We start from the raw sequence: 14,824 nt of genomic DNA on the forward strand, positions 1-14,824 counted from the left end.
AAAACGCATACGGTTTGTGAAAGAGGCCTAAGTCCTCTGTACTGTGTTCTGTATTTGCTAATTAACTTGCAGACGTGTATCCCGGTAAATCATCAGGAAAGAGCTTGGAGGATTAATAACATCAAGTGTATTGAACACAGGAAGGAATGTGTCTGTTTCATGCTTAATTGATATACAAGTTAATTATATTATTATACAATTCTTTTTTTTTCTGGTAAAAACAGATGGAAGATTTCAGGTCCTCCTTCCAGACGTCTGGTGAGACGGAGGTTGGTATTAACCAAAAATAACAAGCGCTTCCTCTTCCACTAATACTACTGTTTTCTCCATAGCTCCCATGGTAGCTATATAGTTAACCATGGCACGCCATTCATCGTCACCTGCAGGTGTTAAATTTACCTACAAACTGTACTACAACATTGTATAGCACACTTACACAAAATACTCCAGCTCTGGAGTATACGGCCGGCTCCCTACAACCAGATTCCTATTGTGCAATCCGCGGTTGGCGTCCACGCAGAGGATCCGCAGCAAATCGCACACACTGAAAGGCATGGGCATTCGGTTCTTAGCTCACGGATACAAATTGTGGATTCTGCGACTGTAGGAAAAATCATGGCATGCTCTATTTTGCGGTAGACTCTGCATGGACAGCCTCCATTGAAGCCTATGGAGGCTGTCCGACGTGCAGCCCATATGCAATTAACATAGCGTATGGACCGCCGGTAGCCTAGCAATGGCACAGGAAATACAGATATTGAAAAAAAAAATCTGTACTGTGCATGACCGACAACAAGCCGCCACGGTCATCCGCAATCCAGAAAGAGCAGGTATGCAGGGTTGCCAGCCGGCTTAACAGCCAGAATCCGTTGTGGGATTCCGCATGTGGAATCCGACCCGGTCATGTAAAGCCAGCCTTAGGCCTCCTTCCCACGAACGGATTTACGCCGCGTAAATTCGCGGCAAAAATCCGCTGCGTGGCCCCCTGCTATTAGGTTCTATTGAACCTAATAGCACAATGCTCATGATGCGTAATTCCACTGCGGAATTACGCACCGCGATTTCTCCCGTCCTCACCCGCAGCATGCTCTATTTTCTGCGGGTGAGGACGGGCTGTACGCACTGACGGCTTCCATTGCAGTCAATGGAAGCCGTCCGTTCACGCTATCTCCCGCTGTAACCAGCGGAAGATAGCGTGAAAAAACGCTTCCCCACCTACCGCCGCAGCGTCATTTGACGCGGCCGGCGTGTCACGTGACACTGCCGGCCGCGTCACGTGACGCGGTGGGCGTGTCACACGACGCGACGGCGGTGGGCGGGGAAGCGTTTTCACGCTATCTCCCGCAGGTAAGTATAGGGGCTCGGGGGGGCGCCGTGACGGGCTTCACTGCGTAATATTACGCGGCGGAGCCCGTCACGCTCGTGGGAAGGAGGCCTAATACTGGATGTATCCCCGGATCAGAACAAGATAAGTAATGTAATATATGTACACAGTAATTCCAGCAGGATAGCGAGTGCAGCTCTGGAGTATAATACAGCATGTGAATCCAATGGACCATGGGTGAAGGGCCTTATCTTGCTGTATACCGCTATATTGTTACAGTTTGGTATTTTTATGTTTTCTACTTTTCTGTTAAAAGGTCTATCTACAGTATGTGAATCCCATTCAAAACAAGACAAGTAATGCAATATATGTATACAGAGTTATGTAATGTATGTAGGCAGTAACCACCAGCAGAACAGTGAGTCCAGCTCTGAAGTATAATATAATAATATTTATTTATATAGTGCCAGTATATTCAGCAGCGCTTACAAAACAGGGGAGAACAGATACAAAAACAAAAATACATAAACCACTGTTACATGGAGTAGGTGGAGAGTGTGGGATGCGGTATAATGGCTGAATCGGTATGACTGCAGGGGCGGTTGATGGTGGCTAGCAGGGATTGCAGTCAGTAGGACAGAGAGCATGTTATCAGGCGGAGTACAGAGGGGGTTGATTTAGGAGATGAGGTGCAACTGACATATTCAGGCCAGAGAATGAATATAGGGGGTAAAGGAGAGATCGGAGTTGAATATAACTCAAAGACAGCCGGCCTGCTGAGAGTTATGATGCCACACACTGAGATGCAGATGTCAGCATGAGCTCGGAAACACCAGTAGGTCCGTTTTTGAAAAGTTCAGTTAGGATGTTAAGGCCCATTTACATGGAGTGTTGATCACTCAAAAATTGCTAAAAAGCGATCATTTAAGCAATTATCTTTGTGTCTAAACGCGCGGCCATCGTGCACTTTTCATGCACTGGTAGCTGATCGTTAAATTCAGGCCAACCTAAAAATTGTCGTTCAGCCTTATCAGGAGTTTTCCGCGGGTAGTGCTGATAGCATTGTTTCCCGTTGGAGAACAAGGGAACTGAAAGCAGATAAGAGCCCTTGGGCTATTAACTGCATTCAGCGAAGGCTTCATTTGCACAATAAATAGCTATTAAGTAGATGAGTAGCTACGTAATAGTTTATGCAAAATGATCGCTCAAAGCTATCACTCAGACTGTCGTTTGAGCAATCTATGAGCGATTATCGCTCCGTCTAAATGGGCCTTAACTCAGGATCAGATAAGATAAGTAATGTATGTACACAGTGTCTCCACCAGCAGAATAGGGATTGCGGCTCTGTGGTATAATTCAGGATGTAACTCAGGAGCAGAACAAGCTAAGTAATGTATATAGATAGTGACTCCACCAGCAGAATAGTGAGTGCAGCTCTGGAGTATAATACAGGATATAACTTAAGATCAGTACAATATAACTAATGCATGTACATCCTGCCTTACATCAATAATGACAGTTGTGTGAGTATACAGTATATATAGTGACATTCATGAATTATACAACACAGCCTCTAACTGCAATTGGTCTCAAACCAGAAGTCAATCTCATAGTTCTCGGTTTATCATCGTATAAAACAAAGTTTTGCAACTTTCTTTAAATTTTGTGCATCAATTCTGTAGCATTTTCAAGCTCGCTCATTGCTTACAGTAAATGGAAATATTCTTGATTATATGCACAATCTGAAAACCCTGTCCTGAGCTAATATCTTTCACTGCTGAGGGGTTGTTACAACTGTATCTAATCTAGACAGCTGTCCTGAGCTAAACAAGTCTGATACATTGTAACAAACTATTGGCAGATACAATTGTAGTGCTGATGTATTTACAGAGGACTGTCTGGACTGGATAGATTTGTAAAAAAAATCTGTGAGAATTATTAGATTAGAACAGGTCTTCAAACTTGTGATGCATGCAAACAATGGTGTTTTGGTTTACTGACAACAAGCAGAGATCTTGAAAATGGTGATGAATTGAAATACAAAATATATGAGAACGTTGTAGAATGTTTCATTATTGAATGATTAAACTTTATTCCTAATGAACTCCTGCAAAGCCTGCATGACAATAACCATGATGCACTGGAACATATGGGTCCACATATATTACATAACATCTGGCATAGTGTTATCAATTTTAAAAAAAACACCTACCTGCCAAGCTTCCACCTTCTTTATATCTGCACATGATCCGTTAGCGAAGAGCCCTTTTCCGGGTGTACATGTGTATATCTCTTGCAGTGCATGGGCAATGGAGTATACAGCTAAATAAACATTGTAAGATATCCGCAAATGGGTAAAATCCAGGTATGGGGTCTCCACGCTGGTGATGTTTTCCTTGCCCGTACAGGCTGTAATGTTACTGTTGTCCACATTCTTCTTAGATCCCACTGGCATGTAACAGTTAAACGTTTCCTCCCAGAATTCTTTAAGAAAACCATTGCTGTTGGACATTTTGGGGTGCACCTTCTGGAGGAATTCACGAAACCCAGGAATCTGTCCTGCCCGCAAGGCAAAGCCGATTGTACCTCCGATGACGTGAAAGTATTCCGGAATGGCAATTAGTGAAGAGCTGGCCCAAGCCTCGCTAGCGAGCCAAATGCGTCCAGTGACATTGCGTCGGACAATCTCCTTAATGAGGGGTTCAAGGTCGGGTCCGCTGGAGAAGACTACAATGACTTTAGCTGTTGAATTTTGGATGATGTTGACCAGTTTTTCAATCTCTTCGATTGGTGAATACTGTGATATGAGCTCACTGAAGTCTATGCAGATATCTCGTTCTTCGGCTTCTTCACGGAATTTCTCAATCCCTGGACGTCCATAGTCATCGTCTGCAGCAATGGTTCCCACCCAATTCCACTGGAAATACTCAATGATGTCAGCTATGGCCGTGGCTTGATGCTCATCATTGGGCATGGTCCTCAGAAAGGATTTGTACTGATTCTTGTTGCTTAGAAGACGGCTAGAGGAGGCGTAACTAACCTGTAAGAGAGAAGGGCATAAATGAGTAAGCTGCAATGTATACTGTGCAAAACGCACAGAACTCACCCTATGTGTTCAATGGGTTAATTTACATGGGTGATTTTCCTCTCATATCGATAGTACAATGCAGAAAAGTTGACGCAGACCTTCGTGTGAGAATAGGACTTGCAATGTGCGGTGTCTCGCACAACATACATACGGAGTGTCCATGTGCTGTCCAAAGCCATCTGCACCTGAGAATCTCAGGCTCAACTCGCTATCGGTCACCATTTGAAAGATAATATATTCAATAAGGAAGGTGGAATCAGTCTTATATTGTGTATTATACTTCAGAGCTGCAATCGCTATTCTGCTGTTGGAGTCACTGTGTTCATACATTATATATCCTGTACTGATCCTGAGTGACATCCTGTATTATACTCCAGAGCTGCGCTCACTATTCTGCTGGTGGAGTCACTGTGTACATACATTACATTACTTATCCTGCACTAATCCTGAGTTACATCCTGTATTATATTCCAGAGCTGAACTCACTGTTTTGCTGGTTGTTATTAGAAGCTTAATAAGCTATTGTTTAGCAGTTAGTTTCTCCCATGTGATTGGCAGCGACTTCCAGGTTGACAGCCCGGCGGGAAGTCAGGTGTTGTCTGTGGCCAATCAGAGACCGCAGAGTTAAACTGTACATATGTCACCATATATGCTCCTGGTAGACATGTACAGTGACGCTGCAGCCTCTGATTGGTCGCAGACGACACCTGACTTCCGCCGGGCCATCAACCCGGAAGTCGCCACTGACAGACGAATATGCTGCCCTTTTTTTTTATTTTGGGCTGGGCCAAGCAGGTGGACGGGGTTTTGTTGTCATGACAAAACCCCTTTAAGTCACTTCGTACAAGTTTATTGAAGGTGTTTCCTAACTCTATAAGTGGAATACTTAGTGATATTTGAAAGTAATAAAAGGGTTAAAAAATGTCCGTATGCAGTGACTGAATTGTAGATTAATTGGATATGTAACCTGTAAATACGGGATGTACGCTAGTAGGGTACATGGCTCAGTCCCATTGGTTGTAAATGAACAGAATAGCTTTTGTTTGGAAGAATCTAATCGTATTTTCCATTTGCTTTGATTGTGAAACTCTTCTCTCCTAACTTCATCAGAATTCACCATTATTAGCGAATATGCTGTGGTTTGTGGTTGATGGTAACACCCCTTGTAATGTCACAATTCAACACATTTGCACAAAAGCATGTCTATGAGATTGTTCCAAAAAGCTGTCAGACTATAGTGGCCACCATTATTATCAAAGTCATCCAGCTTTCCACAGTCCCAAAATAAGACATAAATCACAGTGTCAGGCTTCTTTCACACGAGCGCATATCAGCCGGGCGCTTTCATGTCCGGCCGATATATGCTGTGATCTGATGCATTGGATTCCAATGCATCAGATCACATGGGCGTATTTCTGAGATGTAAAAACGCCCAGCCAAGCCAATAAAGCACTGGGCATTTTTACATCAGGCCCAAAAGATAGTCCTGGAACTATCTTTCGGGCTGGAACACATCGGCCGCTGCATAGGTTCCTATGGGAGGGAGTTTAGCAGCGTTGCTGCTAAACTCTCTTCCTCTGTTCTCCTCCCCCCCCCCCCACCCCACCCCCCGTGCAGGCTCACCTCTCGTTCCTCCCCGCTTGTTCTGTACAATGGGAGGGGGCGGGATGGCGGCGGAGATAAGCGCCCGCCCTCTCCCCGCCTCTTGTCCAAAGCCATCAATGGGAGGAGGCAGGGCGAGCCTGCGATGGGGAGGGAGGGAAAATGGGCAATGGCCTGGTGAGTTTGGCGCCAGCCTCACCAGGCCATTTGAATGGGCACACAAACATTTGATTTCTGCGCCCATTCACTAGTTTCCCCCCCCCCCCCAATGTAGCGTTTATCGGCCGGCCGTGAAAACGGCCGGCTGATATGCGCCTGTGTGAGAGAAACCTTAGGCAGATAAATTCTCCTAAAGGGGTTTTTGGGAGCTAAACTGTAAATGACCTATCCTTAGGATTGGTTATCAATAGTTCATCACCAGGGATCCACCACTCAGGATCCACCACCAATCAGCTGATTGAAGGGTTCATTGTAGCCTCTTCTAAGACCTGTGAATGTCATGTTCATTGGTCACATGGCCTGACAGCAGCTCACTTCCACTCAAGGGCATGGGATTGAGCTGCTATACAATGTACAATGTGCCTCTTATGGACTGAAGCAGCCACAGTTCTCACTCGAAAGTTAAAAACCTGCTGGTTTCCTTTTGGAATCTGTGGTTCAACTCCAACTCTCAGTCTTATTACCTAATAGCTAAGCTATGTCTAACTGAGTTCCCACAATGCATTGCTCAATTAGCTTTCAGTGTGAGCGAAGGCTAAAAACATAATTAAAGGAGTATCTGGGACTATAAAATTCATGGTCTATCCTTAGGCTAGGCCATCAATATCAGATCAGCGGGATCTGAGTCTTGGCACTCTCAGGCCTCAAAATTGATGGCTTAAAACAGACCATTTATATTAGAAGGAAGGGGTCTAATTCTTGGCACCCCCACTGATCTACTGATTTGAAGGGACCATGACGTGCCATGTCCTCTTCATTGTTTACCCGGCACAGCTCCGTACATTTGGTTCCTGCTGTGCCTAGTATTATTCACTAAAGACATGCAATCCATTTAGAAGTCCCAGAGGACCCCTTTAAGGAAAAGGACAATATAAGTAAAACAAAGGACTCATAAAGATATCCGTCGTTTTATGTGGATTGGAAATACGTAAGTAGTTTGTGGAGGTTTTTTTGACTTTTGTCCAAAGTTTTGATTTAACTTTTCCGTCATTATTGTTCCTGTGAATTGATGCGTCATTTCCTCCCTTCCTTTTCTCACCTGAGGTATATGGAAAAGTCCCAGTAGATTGGCTACTGCGGTAGATATTCCAGAACCGGTGGCTCCCACCACAGCGATGGTGGAGGGCATGTGTTCTGAACAATTACAGAAGTCATCCAGATTTAGGGAGTCGATCTTGTTCTGAGCCACAAAACTGAGTGTGGCCTCCAGTGCCTTGGATACGGTGTTACAAGTGTCAAAGATCCTGTACCCCAGTGTAATGTTGGGTAACAGGCTGGTTGAGTTGTTAATTTCTTCAATTGCAAATATCATGGCTTGTAACCAGCGGAACCCGCGGAAGTTGTATCTGCAGGAGACAGAATCAAAGCGATCGTGAGAATCTGAAGGAGAAAAAACATGTCTTAAGAGATCATTGCAACATTCAGTTTGTTAATTATAGCCCTGTAATCAGTGCCACTTTGATCAGTTGTCAGGTCTTCCAAGGATAACTGGTACCATGGGAACTGGCACATTGTTACATAAACAACTCCCTTCGCAGGGCATCTGCATTCATGACAAGGTTCAGTATTGTCTCCAGCTGCGAAGGAAGCTCCTCCATAAACCTTGTCCTTGATTTATTTCCTGAATGGTTTTATTTCTGTCTCACGACTTCAATTCAGAGATATTATAGTAAGTGTAAGTAGCAGGACGGGGCAGTTGTAGTCGCAAGAAATAATAAGTGAACCCTTTGGAATCAGCTGGATTTCTGCATTGAAAAAAAACAATCTAATGAAAAACATACAAGCAGTTGTACCATTCATGTCTTTTATTGAGAACATTGAGTAATGTTCACAGTGCTGGGAAAAAAGTAAGTGAACCTCTGTATTTATGACCTTTCCAAGAGATAATTGGCAAAAAGTTTTTCAGTTATGGTCTCACAGGTGCTTTGCCCTTTAAATAAAGACAAACAAAATCTGGTTACTGATAAATCAGTTTTTCCCAAGAAACATTGGTTAGTGTGAACCATGCCTTAATGCAAACAACTTTCAGAGGACCTCAGAAATCATGTTATACAGATGAAGATTAAAAATGCTACCAAAGCAATGATAAAGACCTGAATTTACATAAATCCATGGTTAGACAAATCTACAGATTTAGAACATTCTGGACTGTTGTTACTCTCCCTAGAAGTTAAGATTACTCCAAGAGTACAACAGGCCAACCTGAGAGGCAACATATAGCCCAAGGGTAATAAAGAGCAGAAGACAATACAAACTGCAATAACTTCTGTTCATGTGTCCTCTAAGATAGCCTCTGGTGTCCAAAAAAGATATTGCATCCCTTCTCAAATTTGTCACAGACCATCTGAATGTTCTACAATGCAAATGGGAAAATGTCCTATGGATGGATGAGAAAACAATGGATCTTTTTAACACAAGTGAACTACGCCATGTTTACAGGAAAAAAAAACACTGCACACGAATACCAAAACCTCATCCAATCTGTGAAGCATGGCAGAGGGAGCTTCATGATTTTGGGTCTGGACTCCTTGTGATAGTTTGAGGGAGCAACGAATTCTAAGGTGGATCAAAACAAGCTGAGGAGACATTGGGTGAAGCAACAAGAAAATGACTGTGAGCACACAAGTAAACAACTAAAGAATGGCTTAAGAAGAAGATTTTGACTTGGCCATTCCAAAACACGAGTCCTGACCATAACCCTATGGAGATGCTGTGGCATGGCCAAAAGAGGGCTGTGCACACAAAGCACCCCAGAAATATTGATGAAATTAAGCACATTTGCAAGGAGAAAAGATCCAAAATTCCTCCTCAACATTGTGCAAATCTTATATACAACCACAGGAAACATTTAGCGGAGGTGATTGCTGCTGAAAAGGATCTGCGAGTTACTAAATTCAAGGGCTCACTTTTTGCCTTGCCATGTGGATGATTACTCAATATGCTCAATTAAAGACGGGAATGGTACAACTGTTTATGTTATTAGGTACAATTTGTTTCTCTATAATTGTGATTTATATAACAATCAAACTACATTTTATTAATAATCAATGCAGAAATCCAGGTAATTTCAAAGCATTCATGTTGTTTTACCTGCAACTACAGTCATAATAGGAAATGTCACCTTAATGACAAATTATTCAAAATGTAAGAGATTCTCCATTATTGAGAGTCCCAATGGGACTGGGTGTTACCTTATAGATAAGTGCCTTTTTTAATTATGCTATCATTAAAAATGTGTCCCTATTACTGTAAAGCCATAGCAAACAATGGCATCCCGTTCATCAATAATATGACACAGTACATATACAATGTCTAACCCATTGACCATTGTGGACATGTGACTATGACATGTGACCAATGGAAATGATGCCACTCAAAGTTTTTTATACAGAACACTGGAGTCTTGTGAAAAATGTTGTTTTTTTTAATAATGAGCATGTTTCCCATTACTATATTGGTCTGAAAGGTTCCATAAATTCAGTATATCTATCTAGTTGGTCATCATTTCCTTTATGTCTTTAGGTTTTATTTCAGTGAGCAGCGGATGATATTAGTAGTCACTGACATTCTACATACTATACAGCTGTGTAAGCTGGAAGGAGATAACGAAGCAAAGACATCCCCTGGACAGTCTGGAAAGTGATTAACCCTTTCCAATCCAATTTGTATCCTGGTTTTCCTAGGGGGCTTACTCTTTTTTTGCCATTATACAACAGCACTGTATGCTGGCTAAAGCCAGTACTGCATGTGGTGACACGTTGGATAGGCTCCGAGAGCAGAGAGGCTGGCAATATACAGTAAGAGAACCCCAATGGACGTCTTCCAACATCGGAGCTGTACAGCCTTAAATCATAATGTCTTCAGATGCCAGACAGTGGATTGGAAAGGGTTAATATTAAATATTCTGCTGCTTTATTGAGCTACTGTATACCTAACTTTAAACCAAAGAAGGCTGCTCGGGATATGAGAGGTAACATTAAAATTTCAAGGTCAATTCTGCCTGACAACCTAAGGAGCAAAGTTTACATGTCTCCATATTTATGACGGTGAGAACATAACCAGTATCTGCTGGTCACTTTGACCCTGAGATTCCACATCCCTCACCTGTTACACTCAAGGGATTCTGGTCTCGACTCCAAGATCTCATCTTTAGAATGAACTCCAAAATGAATGGGGAAGAGGCCACCAAGTATGATGTCTCCTGTCTTTTGGGCTCTGGTGTTTGGTCCATAGGTGGAAGTATCCAATACAAAGCTGAGCAGCAGTAGGCAGCGGATGTAGTGATTCATCCTTCTCCTTTGTGGTGTCTGGGTTCAGAAGAAGGATGTAGAGGACTTGTGGCATGAAGCACAATGTCAGGCAGAGGCTGTGAAAGCTGATGACTGCTGTCCCTGCTATGGATTGTGGAGGCCCACGGCCTCATTTCTACAGTGCAAGAAGTGGAGGTGAGGCTGTCGCTGTAGTGGGAGTTTCTCCAATGTGATTTTTGCCATTGCAGTCCTCAGGTAACCTCAACTTGTCAAGTGAAAGCCATTTCCCTAAAAAGAAATGACATATTTAAAAAGGAATGCATGCGACACAAAACCAGGGATAGTAACAGCATTTAACATGTAGCCCAAAGACGGCGAGAGCAAAGCATACAGTCCATGTTTCTCACTATGTACAGTACTAAGAAAGTGAGAGATAGCCAAGAGAAAACTAAGACATTCTAATATGCTTAGCCAATCAGAGTGTGGAAATCTTTCATTTACTATACACTCATTAGCTAAATTGAATGCCAACTACCATCTGGTTATACCACCTTGTGACAATAACAGGGCTGTATACAAAGACGGCAGGGTTGTAATCCTCTCTCGCCATGACCATAAGACTGTACAGCAAAGAGTCACAACTACAAGGAGCATGACCATAGTAATAGAACGACAGCCAGGCCCCTCTGCTAATTGCATTTTACAGATTTATATATTGGAGCAAGGGGGTTTTAAACACATGTTCTTACAAGAAAGGGGTCTCCAAACTGAAGCCCTCCGCCTGATGTCAAACTACAATTCCCAGCATGGCGTAGCAGCTGCAGGAATTGTATAATAGTTTTACAATAGCTTGAGAGAAATCAGTTGAAGACCACTGATCTCAGTTAAAAAGACTATGTCACCCTCTTTTTGCACCCCTCTCTGAGGGTATCCTAAAGTAGTGCCTGTCACACTGATTACAGTGATATGTCTGCTGTATGGATCTGTGCAGCAGTTTTGGAGAAACTTGCCTTTAATTAGTAGCAGCAAATGCATAGAGGACTACTTGAAGGAGTCCTAGATATTCATGAGCTGCAGGCTAGCTACACTCACCGCGCCCTTCAGCCACTAATGGACTGCTGTCTGCCTATTACATAGAGAGAGCTGCTAATCATTGGCTGGTGGGGTGGGTGTGGCTAGCCTGCAGCTCATGAATGTGCAGGACTAGTTTTGTGACTTGGTGCTACTAATTAATTCCAAGTTTCTCCAAAACTACTGCACAGATTTATACAACAGACATATCACTGCAAAAACATGGTGACAAAATCTCTTTAAGGGCTCGTTTACATCAAAACCGAAATTTAAAATGCTGAACTAATTTTTTTATTTTTTTTTAATGGAGCGGATTGCAAAATGGAATCCAAATGGAAACCATAGTCATTTTTTAAATTAACAGATCTAGTTGATGGAATAAAAATACTGCCACCCTTGGTCCAAAAGCCAACAATTAACCTTTTTTACAAGTCTAATAAATTGCCCCTTCTACCCATGACAACAACGAGTGATGGGTTTTCTGCTCACATATCGCACACCTTATATACTCTCAAAGCTAGCCCACAACACGTCACTTCCTTCATGGGCTACATACTGCTAATATCGTAAGATACTCCAGAGCTGCACTCACTATTCTGCTGGTGGAGTCACTGTGTACATATATTACTTATCCTGTACTGATCCTGATTTACATCCTGTTTTATACTCCAGAGCTGCACTCACTATTCTGCTGGTGGAGTCACTGTGTATATATATTACTTATCCTGTACTGATCCTGAGTTAAGGCCCATTTAGACACAACGATTATCGCTCACAAGATGTCGCTCAAGTGACTTTTGAGCGATAATCGGTGTGTTATTTACAACGCAAGATGATCACTCAAGATGAGCGATCACCTTGCGCTGCCAGTGGAGGATGCAGAAGACAAGCGGGGTGTCTCCACTTGCCTTCTGCATCCAGGTTTTTCTGCACAGAGCGCCTGTCTGTTATACAGCTGAGCACTCCGAGCGGAGGATGCAGAAGACAAGCGGGGTGTCCCCGTTTGTCTTCTGCATCCAGGTGTTTTCTGCACAGAGAGCCCGGTGCTCCATGCCGGGTATGCAGAACAGATGCAGGACTGCTCTGTCCTTCATACCCAGCCTGTCATCAGGGAAACAAAAGTATCAGCTGTGTCCCGCTGTGAACTCCTGATAACTGGTTGCTGATCTATAGCATGCTGAAAGACAACGATGAGCGACGGCTTAGCGAAAACTGCACAATTTAAGTGCAGTTACACATGATTATCGCTCAAAAGATGGCTTTTGAGCAAATTTTGAGCGATAATCGTTGTGTTTAAATGGGCTCCTGTATTATACTCCAGGGCTGCAATCACTATTCTGCTTATCTTATACTGAGGTATACACTTTTCTATGTATGCTGCATAATTCAAGTGACCCTCTCTTTCCCCACTTCATCAGAGTTGACTTTTCTTACCCCATATAATTACAAAAAACACTTTGCCTTCTGGGAGAGAAGTCCGTAGCCTCACAGGGCTTCAAACAACAGCCAAATTATATATAGCATAGATCGATCACAGAATTCCTGCCTGACTTCAATAATGTGAACTTCTATAGCAGCCGCAAAGCTCCGGAGCCATTAGGTCCATTTCCAGTAACTATGAGTAATTGTTTTGTACTTGCTCTGTACACCGTGGAGAACATACAGCTCAGACATCCATTCTTATAATCACTTAGATATCAATAATTAAAAAATCTCAACTACAAGGTGACACCAGAACTTCATCATGGGAGTTCCTTCTAAATCTTGTCCCTTTGAATCACCCTCCCATTAAACTCACTGGGGAATAAATCCTATAGAGGATAAATTTCAATGGGACTGCTAGGGATAGCCAAGCATTGGAGCTTGGTTATCACCGGCCGTCCCATTGAAAGGAATGGAACAGCGTTGTGCGTGTGTGACCGCCGGTGATGTCACTTCAAGACACAACAAAGCTCTGTTCTCAGGATTGATGGAGTTCCTAGTGGTCAGCCCCCCACCCATCTGAAAGGTATTCCCTATTATGTGAATAGGAGATAACTTTGAAACACGGTACAACCCCTTGAAGGCGCCACTTTAATCCCTGGGGCCAGGAATATCTTTGTGCTTCCTGTCATTCATCCTATTCAAAAACACTACAGCCTTTCCCAGTTTAAGTAGCTGATAATGGAAAAAATAGATTGTATTCAACATGAATCCATCAATGTATGCCAAGAAAAGCTTGATTGAAATAGATTAGTTACCTCAAGCATTATATATTTATATACTTCCTTAGTCAGACCTCATCTGGAATACTGTGTCCAGTTCTGGGCACCCCAATTTAAGAAAAGACATAGACAAACTGGAGCAAGTTCAGAGAAGAGTTACCAAGATGGTGAGCGGTCTGCAAATCATGTCCTATGAAGAACGATTAGAGGATCTGGGAATGTTTAGCTTGCAAAAAAGAAGGCTGAGAGGAGACTTAATAGCTGTCTACAAATATCTGAACGGCTGTCACAGTGCAGAGGGATCAGCCCTATTCTCACCTGCACAAGGACAGACTAGAAGCAATGTGATGAAACTGAAAGGGAGGAGACATAAATTAGATATTAGAAAAAACTTTCTGACAGTGAGGGTGATCAATGAGTGGAACAGGTTGTCCCTGGAGGTGGTGAGTTCTCCTTAATTGGAAGTGTTCAAACAGAGGCTGGACAAATATCTGTCTGGGATGATTTAGTTAATCCTGTATTGAGCAGAGGGTTGGACCAGATGAAGCTGGAGGTCCCTTCCAACTCTACCATTCTATGATATAAATCTTCTTAAATAAATCTTGTTATTTGTGAAGCACCAACTTATTCTGCAGCACTTTCTGGTAATTTATTTATTACCCTCCACCAAGCTGGGTGCCAACCTTGGAAGGATGGAGGGCTGAGTCAACCTTGAGCCGGCTAGCTAAACTATGCAGGATTGAACTTGCAGCTTTCTGCTGCCTTAGCACTCTGCGCACACAGGGCTCGATATTTGTTGCGGCACACTAACCCCAATCAGGGAATGCAACTGGATTGACATCACAACATCAGTCTCAACCCACGTGACAGCGCTTTCAGCGCATGCGCCCTGTCATTTGATGCTAGGTGCTGATGAGTATTTTGTTCCTGTCATTGCAGAAGGCCATTAAAGTATTGTCTGTTGGAGAGCCCCCTATGGACTGAGTATAATGTGCCCTTCCTTACAACCCTGTTACAACATCTGTGGTATATGGACTGATTGACTGACAGAGAGGTGTTTCCCTTA

General features: G+C 43.0%; 1 protein-coding gene across 1 annotated transcript in view; it reads right to left on the bottom strand.

Moving 5' to 3' along the window:
* The window catches only part of CASR (calcium sensing receptor), a 91,419-nt gene that overhangs the window by 20,048 nt on the left and 56,547 nt on the right, over positions 1 to 14,824 (bottom strand). Inside the window, exons 2-4 of the mRNA XM_066599310.1 lie at positions 10,338 to 10,771; positions 7,273 to 7,579; positions 3,537 to 4,364 (exon numbers count right to left, since the gene is read on the bottom strand). Coding sequence (XP_066455407.1) covers positions 3,537 to 4,364; positions 7,273 to 7,579; positions 10,338 to 10,522 — 1,320 coding nt within the window. The 5' untranslated portion in view covers positions 10,523 to 10,771. The remainder of the gene's footprint in view (positions 1 to 3,536; positions 4,365 to 7,272; positions 7,580 to 10,337; positions 10,772 to 14,824) is intronic.

This window comes from Eleutherodactylus coqui, chromosome 4 (genome assembly GCF_035609145.1).
Source record: "Eleutherodactylus coqui strain aEleCoq1 chromosome 4, aEleCoq1.hap1, whole genome shotgun sequence".
NCBI lineage: Eukaryota > Metazoa > Chordata > Amphibia > Anura > Eleutherodactylidae > Eleutherodactylus > Eleutherodactylus coqui.